The 21,013-nt window shown below is 52.2% G+C and overlaps 7 protein-coding genes and 1 non-coding gene across 8 annotated transcripts; 5 read left to right on the top strand and 3 right to left on the bottom strand.

The window, feature by feature from the left end:
• Positions 1–225: 225 nt before the first annotated feature.
• Positions 226–1,140, bottom strand: Z519_02411 (uncharacterized protein; the record flags this gene model as incomplete). The annotated part of the gene is made up of 1 exon (XM_016760167.1): positions 226–1,140. One exon carries the CDS (start codon positions 1,138–1,140, stop codon positions 226–228), a length of 915 nt encoding a protein of 304 aa, XP_016623688.1.
• A 560-nt stretch (positions 1,141–1,700) lies between these two features.
• Z519_02410 (saccharopine dehydrogenase [NADP(+), L-glutamate-forming]) lies at positions 1,701–3,148 on the top strand (the record flags this gene model as incomplete). Its single annotated transcript, XM_016760166.1, has 2 exons — positions 1,701–1,833; positions 1,884–3,148. 2 exons carry the CDS (start codon positions 1,701–1,703, stop codon positions 3,146–3,148), a joined length of 1,398 nt encoding a protein of 465 aa, XP_016623687.1.
• A 477-nt stretch (positions 3,149–3,625) lies between these two features.
• Positions 3,626–3,696, top strand: Z519_02409. The gene has a single exon. It is a non-coding gene; the product is annotated as a tRNA-Gly (tRNA).
• Positions 3,697–4,152: 456 nt separating this feature from the next.
• Positions 4,153–5,044, top strand: Z519_02408 (uncharacterized protein; the record flags this gene model as incomplete). Its single annotated transcript, XM_016760165.1, has 2 exons — positions 4,153–4,317; positions 4,376–5,044. The coding sequence occupies 2 exons, from the start codon at positions 4,153–4,155 to the stop codon at positions 5,042–5,044; spliced, it is 834 nt and encodes a 277-aa protein (XP_016623686.1).
• A 1,278-nt stretch (positions 5,045–6,322) lies between these two features.
• On the bottom strand, positions 6,323–7,988 carry Z519_02407 (uncharacterized protein; the record flags this gene model as incomplete). The annotated part of the gene is made up of 2 exons (XM_016760164.1): positions 6,323–7,877; positions 7,936–7,988. The coding sequence occupies 2 exons, from the start codon at positions 7,986–7,988 to the stop codon at positions 6,323–6,325; spliced, it is 1,608 nt and encodes a 535-aa protein (XP_016623685.1).
• Positions 7,989–8,383: 395 nt separating this feature from the next.
• On the bottom strand, positions 8,384–9,411 carry Z519_02406 (uncharacterized protein; the record flags this gene model as incomplete). The annotated part of the gene is made up of 2 exons (XM_016760163.1): positions 8,384–9,297; positions 9,360–9,411. The coding sequence occupies 2 exons, from the start codon at positions 9,409–9,411 to the stop codon at positions 8,384–8,386; spliced, it is 966 nt and encodes a 321-aa protein (XP_016623684.1).
• A 508-nt stretch (positions 9,412–9,919) lies between these two features.
• On the top strand, positions 9,920–11,462 carry Z519_02405 (uncharacterized protein; the record flags this gene model as incomplete). The annotated part of the gene is made up of 3 exons (XM_016760162.1): positions 9,920–10,162; positions 10,216–11,058; positions 11,142–11,462. The coding sequence occupies 3 exons, from the start codon at positions 9,920–9,922 to the stop codon at positions 11,460–11,462; spliced, it is 1,407 nt and encodes a 468-aa protein (XP_016623683.1).
• A 6,576-nt stretch (positions 11,463–18,038) lies between these two features.
• Positions 18,039–20,314, top strand: Z519_02404 (uncharacterized protein; the record flags this gene model as incomplete). The annotated part of the gene is made up of 2 exons (XM_016760161.1): positions 18,039–18,537; positions 18,594–20,314. 2 exons carry the CDS (start codon positions 18,039–18,041, stop codon positions 20,312–20,314), a joined length of 2,220 nt encoding a protein of 739 aa, XP_016623682.1.
• Positions 20,315–21,013: the final 699 nt, after the last annotated feature.

Below are 21,013 nucleotides of genomic sequence, written 5' to 3'. Positions count from 1 at the left end.
CTTGAAAACAAGAGGCGAGTCCAGATGCGCGACGTACAGGAATAGGTCTGAGATTACAGCTATGAACACAATGTTCAGCCGCCGCTCCATCCCACGAGAACCATTTCTCCACAACCTCAGCTCATTATTCGTACCAAGTTAACCTGGCTTCACTCCCTGTTGAGTTAGATTCGGTCAAGACGTGTCTTGCTGCTGCATTCTTGCATACCTAAATAGCCAACCTCGTCAAGCTTTGCGACAGATTCCCTTGACATATCGGAAGACCTGAGAATGCTCAAATATCAGCATCGACACCTGAGTTTCCCCATGATTATTGACGACAGGAAAAGCTCGGATTGTACTTGAATGCTTTCGTACCTCGTGACCCTGGAATTCATCTGTTGTGGTAACTCTCCGTTCATCCCAACCCCCCATCCCCAAGACGATCCTATCAATCTTCCCGTTCAAACGACATCCGCCCATAAACACAGGCCAGATCCAGTCTACCAACCAGGCGTAAGACATTGTGATGGAATCGGCATTGTTCTCGACGTGCTCGAAGAAGAGGAACTCGCCGCCGGGTTTGAGCAATGCCTGCACGATAGCTACTGTGGCAGCGAGTTGCTTCTGCGGCGCTGAGCAGAGGCTCTTGACGGCGACAATGGTGTCAAATACGCCGTTCTCAGGGAGACTGGACGTCGTGCTGGGGATCAAACCGGCCTTCTTCAGCGCAGGTAGAAGGCTTCCTGGCTGAGCCCCGGCTTCGAGAGCGATGATTTTTTTGCCGAGCCCACGTTTCTCCGCGTTTTCAGCGAGTTTCCCGTGCAAGAAGGTGTTTGGTTCCGCGCAGTACAGCACCTCAATCTGAGCAGGCTTGTAGTGATACATTTGGTCGCCTGCTCCTGGACCTAGTTCGAGGACCTTCCCGTTTGCGCGCGAGAGAAGTTCCTCGATGTGATTGACTTGGGCCTCCGAGGCAGCCATCTTGGGGCCAATGATCCGCCAGAAGTTTTCGAACCATTTTGAGCGGAAGGTTGACGGAGATGTGACGAACAGCAGCGGATGAGAGAGAAGGGTTAGGGGAAAATAGGCAATGGAGATGCTCAGAAGGAGCAGAGGGTCTAGATATGACTGCAACCTCACAAGCAAAGGCACAGCCATGTTTTGGGTACGAATAGTATAGCTGTGAAAGAGCAATTGATACTAGGAGCGTGGAACAGGGAAATGTGTGCCCGTCTCTGCCAGGTCCAAGAGAAGGTGTCCTTGGGAAAGGAGAGAATCAGGGGAAGAGGAAGCGGAGTAATTACAGACCCTTTATATTCGTACCGTCTTCGCATCCCAGCTCGGTTTACCTAGGTACGAGAATTGGAATTGGAGTTGGCAAAGAAACAACTTGAACGGATCGAGGCCCGAGCAAGGAGCAAACTGGAAGCGAGGCAAGTGAGGCGAGCTGCTGTTTGCTGCTGGGCAGGGCGCTGCAGGGCGCAGGCGATATCTTCACGTGGAGATAATGGAGGGGTGAGTGGGCCACTCCTTGTACCGGGTACATAATAGGCTTCGCTCAACTCCGCAATCGGCGTCACGGCGATGTTGATGCAATTTTCTGGGTTCAATTGGAGAAATCTGTCGGGGGGTTCTTTGACTCACTTCCTCTTTCATCAGGACCACACGCGCACACGACACACTGTCAAGCCCCGGTCAACACTCCCTGACATCCCAATATGACATCCTTCATTACCACGATCCAGTCCAAGTTGGGCTATTCCTCCCAGAAGGCTCTCCTCCTCGGCGCCGGATTTGTTACAAAGCCCACCGTCCAGATCCTTGCAGATGCTGGCGTTGAGGTCACTGTCGGTCAGTGGTTGCGGATCCGTGGCCGACCAGTCTTTCCTAACGTATTGTAGCCTGTCGCACACTTGAACATGCAAAGAAACTATGCGAAGGCATCAAGAATACACGGCCCGTCTCCCTCGATGTCACCAATGAAGAGGCACTTGACAGTGAGATGGCCAAGACCGACCTGGCAATCAGTCTGATCCCGTACACCTTCCATGCAACCATTATCAAATCCGCAATCCGAAACAAGAAGAACGTCGTGACAACCAGCTACGTCTCCCCCGCGATGTTGGAACTGGAAGACAAGGTCAAGGAAGCGGGCATTACGGTCATGAACGAGATTGGTCTAGATCCGGGCATAGATCATCTCTACGCCGTCAAAACCATCGAAGAGGTCCACAAAGCTGGTGGCAAGATCAAGTCTTTTCTCTCATATTGTGGCGGCTTACCGGCCCCAGAAGCCAGTGGTAATCCTCTGGGGTACAAATTCTCCTGGTCGAGTCGAGGGGTCCTGCTAGCTCTCCGCAACTCGGCCAAGTTCTACCAAGATGGTTCCGTCAAAGAGATCGCCGGGCCCGACCTCATGAGCAGTGCGAAGCCGTACTTTATCTACCCTGGATTTGCGTTCGTCGCATATCCGAACAGAGACTCCACGCCCTACCGAGAAAAGTACAATATCCCCGAAGCCCAAACAGTTATCCGCGGTACGCTGCGGTACCAAGGTTTCCCCGAATTTGTCAAGGTTCTGGTCGATATTGGCTTCCTTTCGGAAGAAGAGCAGTCTTTTCTCAAACCATCCGCTGACAACAAGCCTCTAACCTGGGCCGAAGCAACGCAGAAGATCATCGGCGCGACTAGCAGCAAGGAGTCGGATCTTTCGTGGGCGGTCAGCTCTAAGACCACCTTCAAAGACACACCCGAGAAACAACGCATCATATCCGGAATGAAATGGCTAGGCCTGTTTTCAGATAAGCCCATCACCCCCCGAGGCAATCCGCTTGACACACTCTGTGCCACGCTTGAGGAAAAGATGCAGTATGAAAAGGGCGAGAGAGATATGGTCATGCTCCAGCATAAATTCGAGATTGAGCATAAAGATGGGACCCTCGAGACCAGGACGAGCACTCTTTGTGATTACGGGGACCCCAACGGGTACAGTTCCATGGCGAAACTCGTGGGTGTACCCTGTGGGGTGGCCTGTCTGATGGTGTTGGATGGAAGAATTAAAGAGAAGGGCATCCTGGCACCGTTGAAGTGGGAGCTGGCGGAGCCCTTGCTGAAGGAGTTGAAGGAGAAGTATGGGATCTTTTTGACAGAGAAGACGGAAGAATAAGGGCACAAGAATTCTTGCTTTGAGGCCTCACAGATGGCTTGGACAGGAATCAAGCACATAGACTGGTTTACACGGAAAAATAAGGCAAGCAGATCAACCTTGGGGCCTTAACACGCCGCGTCCCATCAGTTCGTCTAAGGGTACTCTCAATGACCGAGGCAGCAAAAAGACGGCCAGTATTGTTAGAGTCTCGGGCTTGCCTAGCCTGGCAACAAGCAAAGTAAAATCACCACAAACCGAATATCGTACAACGGAGTCCGTTTCTGATCTCACAGCTTCAGGCAACGAGGAATGATGGAACAAAGGAGAATCGCCGCCAAACCCTCAGCTACGCGGGGCACTACTGGTCCTCCTAGGCAGGTCCCGAGGCAGCTTCGTTGTCGGGTCGGCGCTCGGATCAGCGCAACTTAGGCATGGCATTATATGGACTTTATATACTTCAATCTCCCAATTTGAGATTGATATTGCCCAGATTTCGCGTGAATAGTTTAAGGGTAGAATTCGAGCTTCCCATGCTCGAGGCCCGCGTTCGAGTCGCGGTTCACGCAGGTTATGATTTTGTTTTTGCATAATGTGTTTTGTGTCTCTCTTTTGGGGTGTTCTTTTTTTTTTGGCCTTTTCTTAAATGATCGTTCTCTGTTTCCTGCTATAATACCGCCATTGCGATAATTCCATTCGAATTTGTCGAGCACAATGTGCGGCTACTCTATTCGGCAGTGGCACTCCCACTCTTGGTGTGCCCGCATTTTGACGGCATCGGGGTGGGCCTCTTGGACTCCCACGTGCTGGTGTCCGCATTATTTCCATGCATGCATCATTGGTTCCTGTGACTGGAACATTCGCCGGGGGCCGCAGGCATCCCAACTGACTGATGCGAAACCACTGCGAACATTATCACAACACGCCACTATTTGACAACTTTCTTCCTCTCCTTCTTTTTCCCTCCTGCGCACACCAGATATCCTCTCCCAGGTCTATTGGTAATTTCCCATCGGACGTGCAAGATGGCATCCTCGACTCGATACCAACCCGCTCCTCAGCGCGACTCGCTCGACGAGCAAAACTACACTCAAGCCCCTCCTAACTATCAGGCTACAGGACCCAGCCATGAGGAGGGCATTTTCGGGGCCCCTAGATCAGAGGACGACAATGTCCCGGACGACTTCAAGGTACGCCCAAATCCTCTCACCCCCAGACGTGGTTGCGCAAGCTAACCGCGTGAGACAGTTCGGCGGCGTCATCATCGAAGCTACCATTGACATCCGAATGTCCTTTATCCGCAAAGTCTATACCATCCTGACCACCCAGCTCCTCCTCACAGCCGCCCTGTCCCTGCTTTCGTTTTTCTCTACCGGCTACAGGAACTGGATCCAGTCCAACTCGTGGATGATGTGGGTGTCTTTGATCGGCGCCATTGGATTCATGCTCCTCACATTCTGGAAACGCAAGTCCTACCCAACAAACATGGTCTTTCTGGCCGGATTCACCGCGCTCGAGGCATACAGCATCAGTGTTATCACATCCTACTTTGAAAGCCGCATCGTGCTCGAAGCCCTCGTCCTCACGCTGGGCATCTTTGTCTTCTTGACCCTCTTTGCGTGCCAGAGCAAGTACGACTTCACCAGCTGGATGCCCTACCTCTTTGGCGCCTTGTGGATCTTGATCATTTTCGGCTTCATGGCTGCCTTTTTCCCGCACGGGTCCACGGTGGAATTGGTCTATGGCGTGATTGCGGCCTTGGTCTTTAGTGGCTACATCCTTGTGGACACGCAGTTGGTCATGAGACACTATCACGTGGAGGAGGAGATCGCGGCTTCCATCAGCCTGTACCTCGACATCCTCAACTTGTTCCTATCGATTTTGAGGATCTTGAATGCGACCCAGAACAATAACTAAGTTCTGGTGAAAAGATGCATGGAGCGCCTAGCGCGCGTTCTTGTCATTGCGCAGGGTGCGCGGGGTTGGGGAAGGTGAGGTCACAATTCGATCTGCGGATGCGAATGACCGTCGTCGAGTTGTGCAGCCGGTCATAAAACCGGGGGGTCGGGCGGGGGGTGTTTATAGCAGGTGCCATTCGAATGAAACCGGGAGGAACGTTGTTGCCAGCGTATCCTGCTGGGTGCTGGGACGACCCAGGTCCCTTTTGTATTGATCGTGTTGTACGGAGTATGGCCTTCAAGCGGTGGAGAATGAAAACGGCCCTTTGGACTTGGGTCTCATATCATACGTACGATGGGGGGCATGCGGGTCTATTATAGGGCTTCGTTTACTTAATTAGATCGACATTCAATAGCAAGGGTCTCAGGCGCCGGACAAAGTAATGAACATTCGTTGGTGAAGACGTAATGGGATGAGAATGGGAATGAGGATCGGGATAAGGAGAAGCATAGGTATTGGTATAGGTCTAAAGCATACGCCCATTTCTCTGAGGTTGGCGAGGCCCTGTCATCGGCAAGGAAAATAATAAATGTATGGGTAGGTGTACGCATATATGTATATCGACATGAAAAACATCTGCCCACCCGCCTGGACGCCGTCGCTCTCACTCATCCATCCGACGCGCCAAAAAAAAAACAGCTGTTTTTCTATCCAAGATCAAGACGTGATCAACAAGTCATTAGTTTTCCTCTTGCATTGATTTCGTTGTTGCAAAGATGTGTCGATGGGTTTTAGGTTTTGGTTTTATCGTTATACGAGTAAGTTCCCTCTGCTGCTTGAAACTTCCTGGCGGGGCCTCGAGTGTGCCAGGTTGGAATCAGATGAGTCGAGTCACTCAAGCATCCCTCTCTGCCAATCTGGCCGGTCGAGTGACCCGAGCCCCAGTAATCGCGGAGAAGAACTGAATGATGTCCGTCTCTTCCGTCGTTTGGTCCTCATCTTGCCCTCGTCCATTCGTAGATGAATCGACCATAGGTCGGAGTAGTACCTGCAGCATGGAAATTGTCCGAAAGGCAGAGACTTGAGAGACCCTTGTTAGCTGACAGTGATAGAGGTCCGCCACCCGCTCTATAGGTCTCTTCCTAGTCAATGAGCAGGTCATATCCAATGGTATGCCAGGTACGGCCGAGATGCGCCAAACAATCCGCCTCGTATTGGTTGCGACGCTCGGGACACAGCATTTTTTCATATCTAATATCCCAAACACCAACTCCGTCGCTTCCTCTGTGAGACTCCTCAGTGCGCAACAATGAAAAAGGTGTTCGTGATCAAACAAACCACCATGACGCATATACCGTATATCGCCAACGCGAGACTCAGCTTGCGAAGCATCTTCCGGCGGAAATGCCTCGTTCGTTTCAACAAGCTCATACCGCTGATGCTCAAAATCCCCGAATTGCTCAGCAAATTTTGCCCTTCGTGGCTTTGTTGTTCATCATTAACGGCGTCATCATCAGAGTCGTCGCTTTCATCATCACCTCCTTGCCAGTCATAGTCGTCTTCCTCTTTCATGAGTTTTTGATGCAAAGGCGAATCAGGCGAGGATATTTTATAGTAGAACAAGCCCGGAAGGATAAAAGAGATGGATGTGCTTCCCGTTGAACCGACATACGCCAGCACCGCTTCGAGGCTGGACACGGTCATGGCGACAATGTAACTGAGGATGATGATCACGGTGGTAATAGCAGCGAATCGAGCCTCGCTCATCTCCGTGTTCCGCTTTTTGCTAGGTTGTAAGAGAGGGATGTCGCGTGGAGGGCTGGAGTCGAGCGAGCTGGGCGTAGCGGGCGTGGAGCGGAGTTTCGCCTTTAGTTTGTCGGAAGGACGCCATTTGAGAACTGCGTCAACACTGGCTCGGCAGGGATGAACTTGAAGAGGGTAGGAGAACATGACGAGGACCACTATCATGGCTTGACCGATTGTTGTGGACACCGAGGGCGCATATTGCGCCACAATATTTCCTCCAATCTCATTTCCAAATGAGAGATAGCCAGTAATCGCAACAAGAATGTAAATGGAGGCAGCGGTGCCGTTGGATGCGAATACCACAGCGCTGGTGCGAAAATGGGAATTGTCGCTGATCTCGTTGAGGATGCTGAACATGTTTTGATGACAAGTATAGGCGAACACGATGACCGGGAAAGAGGAAAGCGCCGGTATGGGGCCTGCCCATTTGAATATTCGTAGCGGAGTCTGGTAGTGTCCGTCGGGTAAGGTGTCGTGTGCTGCAAAGTGGTAGACGACCAGGATGACCAGGTAACCGATTGAGATCAATGCGATCACAGAAGTGTATTTCAACGAGTCGAGCCGGCGGAGGAAAGAGAATGGAATGACAACCAGCATGAAAGCCGTCACCCAGAAATGACGGTCAAACATGAACTGGCCCAGGTCCTCTTCACGAGCGAAACCTCGAACGACACCTGGCATCAGGTCGCCAATGATGATTAGATAGCTGACTCCCACTCCAAAGCATTTTATCGCAATAGCGGCGTCAAAGATGACCGCCGCGTTTGGGTATGTGATCTGAGACAGAGCAAAAAAACTCGAGGATCCTCTTTCCAGGTATGCGGCGCAGCGAGTTTGGAGGTAGAGACCGAACCCGGAGGTGGCACCAGCCCATAGTATCACGATTGTTCCCAACACGACACCCATATGTGACATAGCGAGAGGCATGGCGAGGACCCCGGCGCCAACGATGGTGTTGAGGAGATTGACGACGCTGCTTATCCATGATGCTTGACCAGCTGTTCCTGTGAGATCACGTTTGCTCAGGGTCGGGGTGGTAGGCCGCCTAAGGATCAGTCAGGATATAATAAACACACCGCCATCGTTGCCGGGAGGCAGCTTACCGTCGGACTCGAGACTGCGACCTACTCGAGGAAGCAGGCACGGGCAGAGACATAATGTATGGCGAGGAGGTCTAAGGGCGGCGCAGTCTAGGCAGTGGGATCGGAAGTGCTCATATCTCGTCCTCTCTCGTGAGAGCACTTGACAATGTCAATAGATACGGACAGACGGTGGACGCAGTAAATAGCAGGATCACCAAAGCGAGTGGTGGAAGAAGACGAGGAAGTGAGTGAATTGAGACGTTGGGTCTGAGGTGAATCTGGAGAGCGGAGAGCGAGATATGACAATCACGGCCGCGGATGGCGTCAAATATTCCGCTTCCAGTCGCAGCCGGAGAATCATCGGGACTTTGCATTCTTCCGTTCTTCCGTCAACCCTCACACATCTTGGCATCTATCGAGTATACATCTATCTGTATTTGTGTATATTCTAGCCAAACTCGCTCAACATTCAGTACCTCCCCCACCCGGGCTTCAACTCCCCCAGAACCTCGTTGTATATCTTCTGGGCGTCACTCACAGTCGCCCCTTTCGTACCCGTCGCATATGGCCCGATGTTGTTGAACAGAGGCACATCCCTCACGGCGTTCGCCAGCACTTCCAAACAGGTGCCCCCTTTGATTTGGATCATGTCCTTCTGCTCCCCATCGGTTGTGCTAGAGACTTCGTTGTCCTTGACCAATGCGAGCATCACCTGGGCCACTTCCTCGGGCGTCACCCAGATATCTGCCCCTTCACCTTCTTGCTTCACAATCTTCAGCTTCTCCGGGTGGTCGGTCCACAGCGGTGTTTTAACCACTCCAGGCATCACGCCAGTGACGCGTATTCCATGCAGATGTTCTAGGTCCGCCAGGCTGCGTACTAACGCTTGAACACCATGCTTGCTCACGTAATATAGGGGGAACGGCAGACTCGCGCTCTCGCCTGCAATGCTCGCAATGTGAACAATCGATTTGGGATTTTCGGCACTGCATGGCGGGTTTGCGGCCAGAAAGTGAGAAATGGCCAACTGCGTAACGCGGACGGGATGTGTCAAATTGATGTCCAACAACTGGTACCTCCCTCCTGCTGGGTCATCCTTGGATTTGGCCGTTCCCGGTGGATACCAGAAATTGCTCCAGTGAGGTTCAAAGACGCCTGCTCCGGGACACACAATGTCGATAGATCCAAAGTGTTTTTGGGCGATGGCGAACATGGCATCAAGGTCCGGCCACGACGTCACGTCTGTTCTTTGGAAGACGGCCTTGTTAGGGGTTGATTGGTACTTTTGAACCAGTTCTTCGGCTTCTGGCCGGAGACCAAGGTCGGCAAACACGACGTTGGCGCCATGTTGCAGAAGAAGACGGGCAAACTCGAGATTGATTCCTGTTGGTGTTCGTCCTGGTTAGTCCTGCTTTGCGGGTAAGTTGCGTTGGGATGGTATCTACCAGAGCCAGCGCCCGTGACGATCGCTGTCTTTCCTTGGATCTGCTGAGCCATTTTGGAGATGTCTTCAAAAGCACGAGGAGAAAAAGGCAAGGAAATGTATAGGGAGGATCGCCAACCTTATACACTCAGGCACGGTCTTCTGCCTCGGTATGTCCAGGCTTGCAATTTGTATTGCCAGTTGCCAGTTGCAAAGCAGACCCTCCAGAGTGATCTGTGGCCTCTATTTGGAGTGGCCTTATCCCACACGAGTGGCCCCCCTCACGGAGACATGAGGGATGTGCCTCTCGGGAGCAGTTTGCCCGAGGTTATGATCTTGAGGTAAAGCGCAAACGGCGACTTTTGCCTCCGAGAGAAACAACACAATACAGCCTCTGGTGGCGTCCGCAACACCCTCATCTTCTTTGGCGCTAGTCCTGGTCTGGAAGCGTATCCGGCTGCTCTCGCGGTATGATGAAGGATAAATTCAGACAATGGAACTGAATACAGGTGAGTGCGACGTTGAATCCTCCAGACATTTGATATTCTCCCAAGGCCAAGGTGCAGCGAACTCGGAATGAACATGAAGAACCACCTTCTCACAACGTTGCGCCGCGCCGCATCCACCTTGACCAAAGATGCCGGTGACATCAGCTCTGTCTTTCCCTCACTGTCTGGCAAGAAGCCTGATCCCCTGCCACCGCGGTTCAGCGCATTAAAAAAGTCATTGATTAAAGGCAATGAAGACGCTGTGACAGCGTCCTGGCAACGACTGCTGAAGAGTCTGGAGCGGGAGATTGGGGGAATCAGATCAGAAGGCAGTAACGTATGGTGCTCTCGGACTCTAGAGACTTGTCGGCGGCTGACTGTTGGACATAGGTTATACCCAGCGTTGAATTCCAAGACATAGTTGCCGGTACTGTCCCTCAGTCAAAGCTTGATGCGATCCGCCATCGAGGGACAGCAGTGGTTCGCAACGTCCTCCCTCGGGACCAGGCGCTGGATCTCAAACGACAAGCCAAGGGCTATATCGCTGCAAATCGGCCTAAGGTCAGGGCCTTTCCAGCAGATGACCCAGCCGTATACGAGCTGTACTGGACTCCCTCCCAGGTCCAAGCTCGCGCTCATCCAAACATGCTGAAAGCGCAATCTTTCCTTGCGTCCTTCTGGCATTCCTCTGACCCGTCTTCAGAGATATCAACAACCTACCCTCTGACGTACGCTGACCGTTTTCGCATCCGACAACCGGGCGATGCCAAGTTCTCGCTGGGCCCCCACACAGATGGCGGAAGTCTCGAGCGCTGGGAAGATCCCGAGTACGCTCGTGTCTATCAGACTATTCTAAAGGGACAGTGGGAAGAGTATGACCCTTTTGACGCACGCCATCGCATCGAAGCCAAGATGGACCTGTACAATGGGGCCGGAGCTTGCAGCATGTTTCGCCTGTTCCAGGGTTGGTTGTCCATGTCCTCAACGGGGCCAGGGGAAGGCACCCTGAGAGTCTGCCCCTTGATCCGACATGCAACATCTTACCTGATATTAAGACCTTTTATCAACCTTCAAACTGGAAAGCTGAACCTGGACGCCACTTTCCCAAACTCTGTACCAGCCGCATGTCAGGAATACGACCCGCTGTCTCACCCGGGCCTCGAGCTCGAGACTACCATGGTGAGCATGCCCAAAGTTGAACCAGGTGATTATGTCGCTTGGCACTGTGACATGGTGAGTCTCTGTCCTAATTGAAAGACATATTTCTTTTTTTTTGGGCGGAGCCATTGCTGTGAGAGGCTGACATCAGTCCTCAGATCCACGCCGTAGACAGAGAGCATCACGGAAAAGGCGATAGCAGCGTGATGTACATTCCTGCGTGTGCAATCACCAAACCAAACATCGATTTCTTGAAGAGACAACGGATGAGTGCGTTGGGATATAGCCCCCCTCCGGACTTCCCAGGTGCTGGTGGTGAAGGTGAGATTGGCTTTTCTGGAGCCGTGGCTTGGGACCAAGTCAGTGATGCAGGGAAGCGTGCCATGGGACTGGGCAAGAAGACGTGGGATGTCAACCCAGGCATGAGTGAAGGAGAGCGGAAGGTCATTGAGGCTGGTAATAGGACACTGTTTGGTTAATTATCCCGCATAAAAAGCATCGATTGTAAGGGCCATTGTCCTTCTCTTCGGAAACGCGAACTGTGTTATCCTCTCTTTTCACAGCGGTCTGCCAATTTCCTTGAGATAGACATATTGAGCATGGATCCAGTTCTTTTGTTGAGCAGTTGCTTGTGGGCAATTTGTTCCATGGATACCTGTTCCCTGTCGGAAGACGAGCTGTGAGCTCTGCTAACAAGTTAGTGGCCATTCAACTGCCCTTGAATGACCAACAACCTTGTCCCAGAGATTTCCTTCTGTCCGATGTCTGAATCCAAATAGAGTTGCATAGAAGTGAGACAGCTGGTGAGGCGACCTGGAGGCCTGCATTATCGGGCTCTCGCGAGGTCCCCGATGCTGGAGAGGTCCTTCAGATAGCACAAAGGAAAAAGAACTATGGATAGGCAGACATCATCCTGCAGTAGGGATCAGCAGAAGAGGGAAAGGGATGTCAGTATGGGTCTCGGTTTTACAGCCATATCCCTGGTTGGCCAACCGCGATGAGAACGGCCCCAGTCTTCAGGGTGAAACTGCAGCAGTGAGGACGCAGACGGGAGTTTTGACAGCTGTCATATGTATGTATTCCTCCACCTTCATTGGATGGGCAGGATTGCGACAAACCATGCGTTGACGGGCAAACGGGCGTGTGTGGTGGGTCTGCATGCCAGTTCGGACGTCTATTGTAATTGTAATAGGAACAGGAGTAGGGTACCTGCCCGCAAAGTCGAAACCCGTTAGACGGACAGCAATAAAGCTGTACGGATGCAAGGAACTCTCCCAGTATACTCTTTCTATAGAGTCTGTGGAAGAGTAAGCACCTAAACAACCCCCCGGGTGACCCCGAATCCGTGGTCGAAATTATTCAATGAGTCCGAGGCATGGATGATGATGCCGAGGGGGCATGTTCCTGGCTGGACAAGAGAATCAGGAACACCAATAATGTCTTCTCCACGGGTGGAGCTGTCCGCTTGACGCTTGAAGCTTGATGGTAGATGCTCGACGAGTGTGGATGCCCGCTGAAGTCTCGGTAAAGCTGATCAACGCACGGAGGGATTGCAAAATTCTCAAGCAAAAATTCCCGATGGGTGCTTTCCCCTCAACCGTACCGGACGTCATAGGGCTGACGACATGCCATGAGCGGCACATGCAGCAACGGAAAAACCGATAGCGTGCGGGAACAGCTGAAACCCTCTAGGCGAAGATCAGAAACAGAAATTGTGGGCATTGTGTGGAAATCTCGAGGCAAGGTACGTCGTGGAAGAGTTCCTGACCCTTGTGCTCACGCGCACCCCCAGTGAACCCAACAGTCAAGGCTGTGGAAAGCGATTGCGAACTGTTGAGCACGCACGGCATGTACCGAGGAGAGCCACGGCAATCAGCACTACGCTTGGAGTACCAAGCAGAGGGGATTGGCTTACCAGGAGAAATAGCCATGTCGCGTGTTGTGGTGATGAGCAGGGTACCTGCTTTTCGTGCCCAGCCTCGAACGCCCTGCGTGTTGTAAAGTTCTCTGCCCGTCGACGAAGTCCGTGAGTGGGCTTGTGCGTTTGCAAGGTTGGTGGTCTCGCCTGTAGCATAAATGCGGATGTGGCTGAAGTCTGAACGGATTATTGAAGCCACCAAAACATTCAAGGTCACATGGCCTTTATCAAGGGGGAGCGACGACTCTTCTTGGGCAAATGTGACAAGAGATATGACTTCTAATTGTACGGCAAACAAAGAGGTAGAGGCCCGTGTACGAATACCTTGTACTCACCGCTTGACAAGGCACGCAGACAGGCAAACCAGCATCCAGGGTTTGCCGAGACCTTTGGCTCCGTCCAGGGTCCCAAACTGCTACTGTACTATCCTGGTCTGTCCGGACTTCGAGCGTGGAGACCTCGCGGCAAATGGGTTGAATATTTGCAGGCTAAAATGCGAAAGTGCCTGGGTGCCTGAAGCATCTGTCAGGGGAACCTGCGCCATTCCTGCGGCAGTCAAGGACCCCGTCTAACTAATACTCGGTATATCAGCCTGACAAGGTTTGAGAAACACTCCGTACTGCGGTGCTGCCATGTGGAACACTGCAGCTTCTTGCGCTACAATATGCAGATTGCCTTACGAGGTACAGGAGGGAGCTAACAAGTCTTCCGCCTCGTGGAGCTGTTGCGGTAGTGAGAAAGGTTCTTGTTGGCTTGCTCCCAGATACCCATAAAGAAGAAGTCGTGTGCTCTTCCTGTCCAGATGCTTTGGCTATGCTGGATTCGCGATTCGCTGAAGCCAATCCCAGAGAGTGCTCTGCCTAGTCTGCTCAACTTCAGCCTCGAGCTGAGGTGCTAAACCCCAGGTATTGACAATGTAGAGATTCCGCCCAGACCCAGTCGAACTCATCCTCGATGGACTTACTCGATATAATGAATGAGTGGTGTCACCCAGTGTTGCAGAAGAAGAGCGGATCGCCTCCCACATGTGCGTGCCTGCAGGCGATAATTGTGAGTCTGATCTCTGATTTGGGCTGGCGGATGCGAGCCCCTCATGGCGATATCCCACGTAGGGGTCCTCATCCAGCCGAAAAACACGATCGTGCTGTTATTGAACGAAGAAGAACAAGTCCCCCACGGGCTCATCTTCCTGGTAAGCGTCCTTGTTGCCAATGTAGAGAGTTGGCTCCGTGCTTCTCCTAAACGCCACCAATGGGCCAGGAAGGTTCAAGAGTGGTAGAAGCGTGGGATTCTTGTGCGGTATCGATTCAGCCCAGCCTTCACCTAACGTTCACCGCCCCGTCTGTTTATGGTAAATGCATGCTAGGCCATGCTATTAGTAGCTGGTGACTGTTTCCTCCTCTTCAGTTCCCACCTCCCACCTGCTCCCCCTTCAAGTCTCGTCAAACAAGCTGATCGGAGTGGCAAAAGCTGTTGTTTGCAAGAGGAAGCGAGAGAGATAAGCGAGACCGGAGGAAGTGAGGGGCCACAAGGGCAGTCAAGTCAAACCGAGCCGGTTGTTTTTCCCTTTTCAAACGGTGTTATTGCAGCCACTCCAAACGGGGGACAAAGACATGATATTTCTCTGGTTGGCTGAAAGGACAGACGGTGTTTCCAAGCTGACAATTAGTCTCTTGAAACGATAACCTAGAAACCGACAAGGTGCCAGTGCGATTGCGAGTGGAAGTGCAAGTGCAACGAGGACGTCCGTCTAAAACCCGCCCGAAAATGTGTCGACAAGAACTTTACTCCCGCCAGAAGCGGTGCGTGGCCACGCCGAGCCCAGTGTCCCGCGTCCAGCGTCCACTTCCAGCACCATGATCATGATCGGCTGTGTCTGATAAGGTACAAGCGCCTAGTGGCTGCACTTCCACCAAAGAAAAGAAACGCACAAAGCCATCACAGCCATCGTTCACGCCCAGGACATCAATCTGGTCTTCCGCTATCCTTTCCTTCGCTTCGAACTGGAGATAACGAGCCAAGTAGGTTGATTGCTGGGTCTCTTGATTGATGGTCTCCAGCCATAGAAAGCATGAGGGCATTGGATGGAGTACAGAGCTCCTCGGGCCCTAAAGTCGTAATACTCTGGGCTGCTGGTGGCTGTTTGCATTCATTTTGACGAGCCCATGCATAGGTAGACGATCCGAAGTTCGACTCTCTGGAGGGGACAAAGACACTTATGCACTTCTAAATAGCCCAACAGCTTGTGTTGATATCTCAGCCACCAGTTCATCTACGAGGTACACGCTAGTCATATCTTTCTAGGCAATCGTATCGAGAGAAGCACGCTCAAGGCCCAAGGGACCTGAAAATGTATCAAGTACCGTGCTGTTCACAGCAAGAACGGAGACTTCGCCCCTGTTCTCGTCTGTTGGTCTTCTTTCAATATTGGCTTTTCGTTCTCCAGTCAAATCCTTCGAAAAAGGGATGATCGACTCCCGAGGTGCCGTCTCCGGCATGGTCTCTGTAGATGTCGACACCGAAAGGACCACGAACAGCATGGCTCTTGCTAGATTGGAGTTTCACCCTCTGCTCGATCGGTCAGGCCCTAACTATATTGATGGGCAAAACCTTCTTCCGTCAAAGACCGTGCGTTTAGGGGAGACGGAGGACTGTGTACTCCATATTAGTCGTACGTGCCATAAGAGCACAGTCGGCGCTTTTATCCAAACCAGTGCGGATGAAACGTCAATCTTCCGAACAGCAGCAGAAACAGTTCCGATCAACGTAAGGAGGTCAGTCCTGAGATTTTGGGCCTATCGTGCAACAATGTGATATTGATATTCGGCGTTTTCGACGTCCATCACGCATACGCCTGTCTCACGGGGCTCCCTTGCGCCACAGGAAGAGGAAATCTGTGTTCTCATATGGACAAACATGGAGATTCGATTGTCTAGCGTCACCGAGGCAGAGGCAAAGGGTGACTTGGGTCGAGCACTATTACTTTGGATATTGACTTGGTGATGCTGGTGCTGGTGCTCAATATCAACAACAATGTTGCAGTCCCAGGAGGAGACCGGCTTGTAGACGCCGTCACGGAGGGTCGTGGACATGGTGAAGTATCTTCCTGATTGGGTTTGGCTTCAGTGATGCATGAAAACAAGGTGCAGCCCCAGTTGCACTAACGTCACTAGTGGCAGACCAACTGGAGTTAGCGCACTGGTCAACCAAAAGAGGTATAACCCGTCTAGTAGATCTCTCTCGCTCTGTCCCAGTCTGTGATGGATCTTCTTCTCACTGTTTCTGTGCAGATGAGTTCCGTTACACCCGACATGATTCAGCTCGCTAAGTTTTTCTTCCCTTCTCACAGAATCTTCTACCCACATTCTCGCCGAAGTCTCCCCCTTGGTGCCGTTTTCCAGCCCTCTCGGAAAGGAGATTTTCTGCCCAGTCTGCCTCGTCGCTTAGCGTGACCAAGACCCGTTTCAGGAAGCCTCCAGCGCAGCACGCAGCTATTGTTGTCAAGCCCACTGCTGACTGCTGCTGAAATCTCCCTGTCTGACTCGGTCGAACGTCGATCAAACATACCTTGGTCACTACGCCGAGAACCGCCGGAGCTTCTCGTCAAGCCTGAGAGAGGTGGTCCCTTCGATTCTTCAGTGTCCCGTCAACTCGGCTTTCTCTGCTCGTAGCTGGGTGGGAACGCGTCCAGGGGACTCTCGGATCTTATTTTCTACATGTCGCCGTCCACATCCTGAATACGAGGTTCGCCACGTTGGAGACTACTGTCTACTTCCTGGCCCAAGGGCCATTAGGTACACTCCGTGTCCCTCCTCTTCCTCCTCGACCGCGGTAACTCCCAGCGGACACGCGCTGCGGGTAACGGACATTTGAATAGCCAGGGGCCGCAAGGGAAAAAGTAGCGTCCCACAATTGACACGATAGCGGACTAGCCCATCTCGGCGCCGGAGGATGACGCCGATGCGCAAGCAGTGCGCACTACCAGAACCCTGGTCCAATGCAAAACCCCTGGTTCCGAGCAGAAGGTCCCGGGTTGTGGCTTCCGCCCACGCAATGAAATCCGACCCGCTGAAAAGTCACTGCAGAGTCCACCTGTTCCTGACGAGAACATGGCCCCATCAAATCTCCTCGCCTGCTCCTTCGCACCTCCACTATAACGCAACGTTTTCCCCAATTCCCCTGCTTCGTGCTTTGCGAAGATGGGGATGCTTTTCAAGCCGGCAGTCTCAGTCGCGTCTGTCAAAAGCATCACGCTCTCGAGCCATTCCTTCCGCGGTTTAGATTCTCTTTTCACCCCGTTATCCAGCCATCAAGCCTCGCCGGCAGTTTGGACCACTCACTGCCCCTGCTTTCGGGTTCTACTTTCTGCATGACTGACGCCTTTGACCCATGAACGACGAGGGTCATGGTGCTCACTCCACCTCTCTTTCTGGTCGGGGCTCTGCCAATTGGTGAGATCAGGCCCAAATATCTCTTCTCCCGCTCATTGTTCGTCCAGTCTGTCTTCCATTCTCTGCTCTGTATATCATCCAGCTTGTGTTCCTGCTATTCCACGTTGTGTGCTTGGTCAGTACGGTTTTGAGCCATTAAAACTTGTTTTGATAACGTTGCCGTCTCCCTGGTCACTGGCTTCACGCGTTTTCCCGTCTCAAATACCAGCTTTTCGTTCTGCCACCGCAGCCCAGAAGCGAAGCCCGACATCTCAACAGGGAGACTCCCTTAGATGTTTGTGAGCTCTCCGAGTTGATCAGGGGTGGTCTTGGACATTTGAACGTGCTCGTTGGTGGTGGGGGCTGTACCTTGAAACCTCTCCGCCTTCAAATGTTGATTGTTGGTAAGATCGAAGATCTTGAGGAGTCATTTGGCATACTTCACGTGATTGCAATACCGACTGACTGAATGAAACATCAGTCCGAGGCAGATCTTGTGCCATATAGACCCTGCCACCTGTCAAGCGTTCCTCCTTTATCCTAGACTATCAACAATCTTTCCGACGACCTTAGCACGACGACCTCCCAGCACAGACACGACATCAGGGTGGCACCAGTCTGCTCTCGCCCGCCTTTGGATGAGACACTGTAGATTTGTGTCCTTGGTCTCTTAGTAACCGTCACGCATCGAACTTGGCAAGGCCTAAATGGGTCGCTTCCCATGGGGCCAGGCGCACTCCAAGCAAGGCAGTGACAAGCTGCATGCTGTTACCAGTGACTGGTTTTCAAAGGACAACGCTGAGCCGTCAAGACAAGCACTTCCCGATTTGATGAAAGAGTATTCGAGTCCTGAGCTAGGGAACCCTGACATATCGCCCAATCCGCGAGTGAGGTCGCGGACGAACACTGTCACTTCCTCTTTTTCTGCCTATACTCGCTCTCTGTCGGATACTTCGAACGACATGGCCTCCAGGCCTTGTTCTCGCCAGAGTTTTGTCGACGGTGGCCTGCCGCTGCCCGAACGCCAGGAAAGCGCGGCGAAGACCTTGTTGACCAAGGGCACTCGCATGTTGAAACGGCAAGGGAGCAAGCTCAATCTTCTGCCTTCTCAGCTAGAAGACAGATCAAGCGTCCTCCCGGAAGCAAGGGTTGGCGAGATGGCTCCAGTCAAGAGTCTCCAACGCCAGCCCACTCTGATCTCAAGGCGTAAGGACCCCCTTTTCCTGGCCTGTCGACCGATGCCCATCTCTAACAAGACACAGGGTTAAAGCGGAGTATATCAGGGCCCTTTGCCTTCCAACATTTGACTCACGGCGATCAAGCGCACTTCCAGAGTTTGGATTCGGTTAGCAAGACAGACCTCACCTCGGAATTCAATGCCGTTCATGCCGATCAGCAACCAGTTGACCAGATTCGTGGCATACCCGTAACAGACCTTCCGGTGAACGGTGACGAATCCAAGATACACGTTGGATTTGACGAGCCAACTTCGCCAACCACCAGTGCCATTCCTTACCTACCAACAACGCCAACACGCCCGAGCCCGCCACCGAAGGATACTTTCATGCCGCCATACAGTCCCGAATTTCGACTATCTCGCTCGATGGAGAATTTCTCTCGCCCAACGAGATTGTCCGTGACTGCAATGGACATCTCTCCTTCCTCCGACATTTCTAAGAGATTGTCGGCGATGAGCCCTATCAGTCAGGCCAGAGCACTAGCTAAGCCGCTCCCACACTTGCCAGATGATCAAGTTGTCCACGCTGTTTCAACCCGGGACGACATTGCACTTCCTCTCCGTACCGCTCCGCTGCCATCGCCTCCAAGGGCAGTAATGGAGGTCGTTGAAGAGGAGAGTGTAGATGAGAATGCAACGTCACAAACGGTCGATGCCACTGTCGAACCACTGATTCCGCACGCTTCCGCTTCGACTTCTACCAAACAACATAAGCGGCGAAGCCAGTCGTCCGGTGAAATTCATTTCGATGTTGTTTCCTATGCCTCGCCGTGTAGGATGTCAACCACAGAAACAACCGTTGCGGAAACTACAGGAGGGCAAGCGAGTCCAAAATCCAAGAATCGGTTCTCCGTTGGTGTGAAACCTATCGACATTGGAGACTGGGAGGATGCCATTGATTATTCGTGGGAACATGCCGCAGACCTTGAAGACGACGATGGCACAAACGCCTCAGCTGCAATCCTCAGTCGACCCAGTACTCTGAGCATTCCTCAAGAGAATTACTTGGTGGTAGAGCAGCAGTCTATCGAGGAAGCATCTTCCTCGGCTTCAACTCCGTTGACGATGCAAATGCCCAGCAATCTTTCTCGAGATGAGAGTGGACCTTCTCAACCGCTCGAGCAGGAGCCGTCATCCCCGCTGCTTGGGCTTGGAATTGAGTCTCTGAAGCCAATTCCAACCGTCTCTCTGGATGAAGCGGCAGTCAGTGATTCCCACCAACCGGAGAACAATCTTGCTTCGACAGATGCCTTTCGTGCTCGGGTCATGCGAAGCCCCGTCTCCACGATGAGCAAGTCTAGCTCCCAGGAAAGCATCATTGCCTCGATTTTTGGCACACACCGATCATCAAATTCGAGCACCACTCTGTCCGACCTCGCCCATCTGGCCAGCTTTGGGAACTCGAGGGAAAGCCTCAAGCTCGATCTTCAGGATTTCAGTTCCGGCCCAGAAAAGCACTTTCGAGAAGGGAGCCAGGATACGATACGAGAAGATTCGCGGTGCGGCAACACGGCGGCTTCTCAACTTATCGAATCCTTCGGACCTTTCGCTCCGTCTCCGACAATCAGACATGACCGCGGTGCTTCTGCGTCCCAGGTTCCCGTGCCTGAGAGGAAGTCCTCAATGCCTGGTGTCCAACTCTCGAGGGCTCAAGTTGGCCGCAAACGCGCCAATACAGCAACTTCCCGACCTCGACGCAACACCCGGGTTTCCTATTCTCTGTTCCCTACCAATGCAGCCAACTGACGGCTGCTTACCGACAACAAGTCATGTATACTTGAAAAAATTGCTGGATCGGCCAAGGTCACATTGAACTTACCATGCTTTCATTTCTGCGAGACTTTTATTACGAACTAATGATTGGGTGTCTTGACCAAGCACCATGAACGATTATGATTCAAGATGAATATTTCTGAAAGGAACGAATTTACTATTGGGGGATGTCAATTCAGCGGTGGACATGGTGGCGGATCGGGGCTAAGGCTACCAAAAAAAAAAGGGAGGAAATGGCGTGAGCGAAAAAGACACGGTCGGTCGTACGGCCCACTGGTTCCAAAAAGATTTCTGGGGTGAACAAAATTCAACTGGAATAAGTTTTCTTCCGGTCTTTCAGTGTTTCAAGGGTTGAGATAGAAGGGTGGGGAGAGCCACAAAAGTCATAAAAATTGGCGGTGAATGTGTACCTTGGTCGGATTCTTGGCACATACGGAAGGATTCAAAATCCTTGCAAGGAGCGCTTATGCATCCTGACGAAGATAGCTGAACAGCTCCCTAGCTTGCTCTGTACATGTACTGTACCTTGCACAAAGCTAAACTAGCTTGGTATCATTTTCGAGGCCACTCCATCGTGTACGCCGCATAGACATCGAGTACGTGAAAATGCTGTGTTGAGACATGTGCTCCTTGATCTTCGAATAACTGGCTCAAGTCCTGCGGTTTCTTCCT

Source organism: Cladophialophora bantiana, assembly GCF_000835475.1.
Source record: "Cladophialophora bantiana CBS 173.52 unplaced genomic scaffold supercont1.3, whole genome shotgun sequence".
Lineage (NCBI taxonomy): Eukaryota > Fungi > Ascomycota > Eurotiomycetes > Chaetothyriales > Herpotrichiellaceae > Cladophialophora > Cladophialophora bantiana.
Note: the sequence above shows the minus strand (reverse complement) of the source record. Positions and strands in the feature narration are given on the sequence as shown.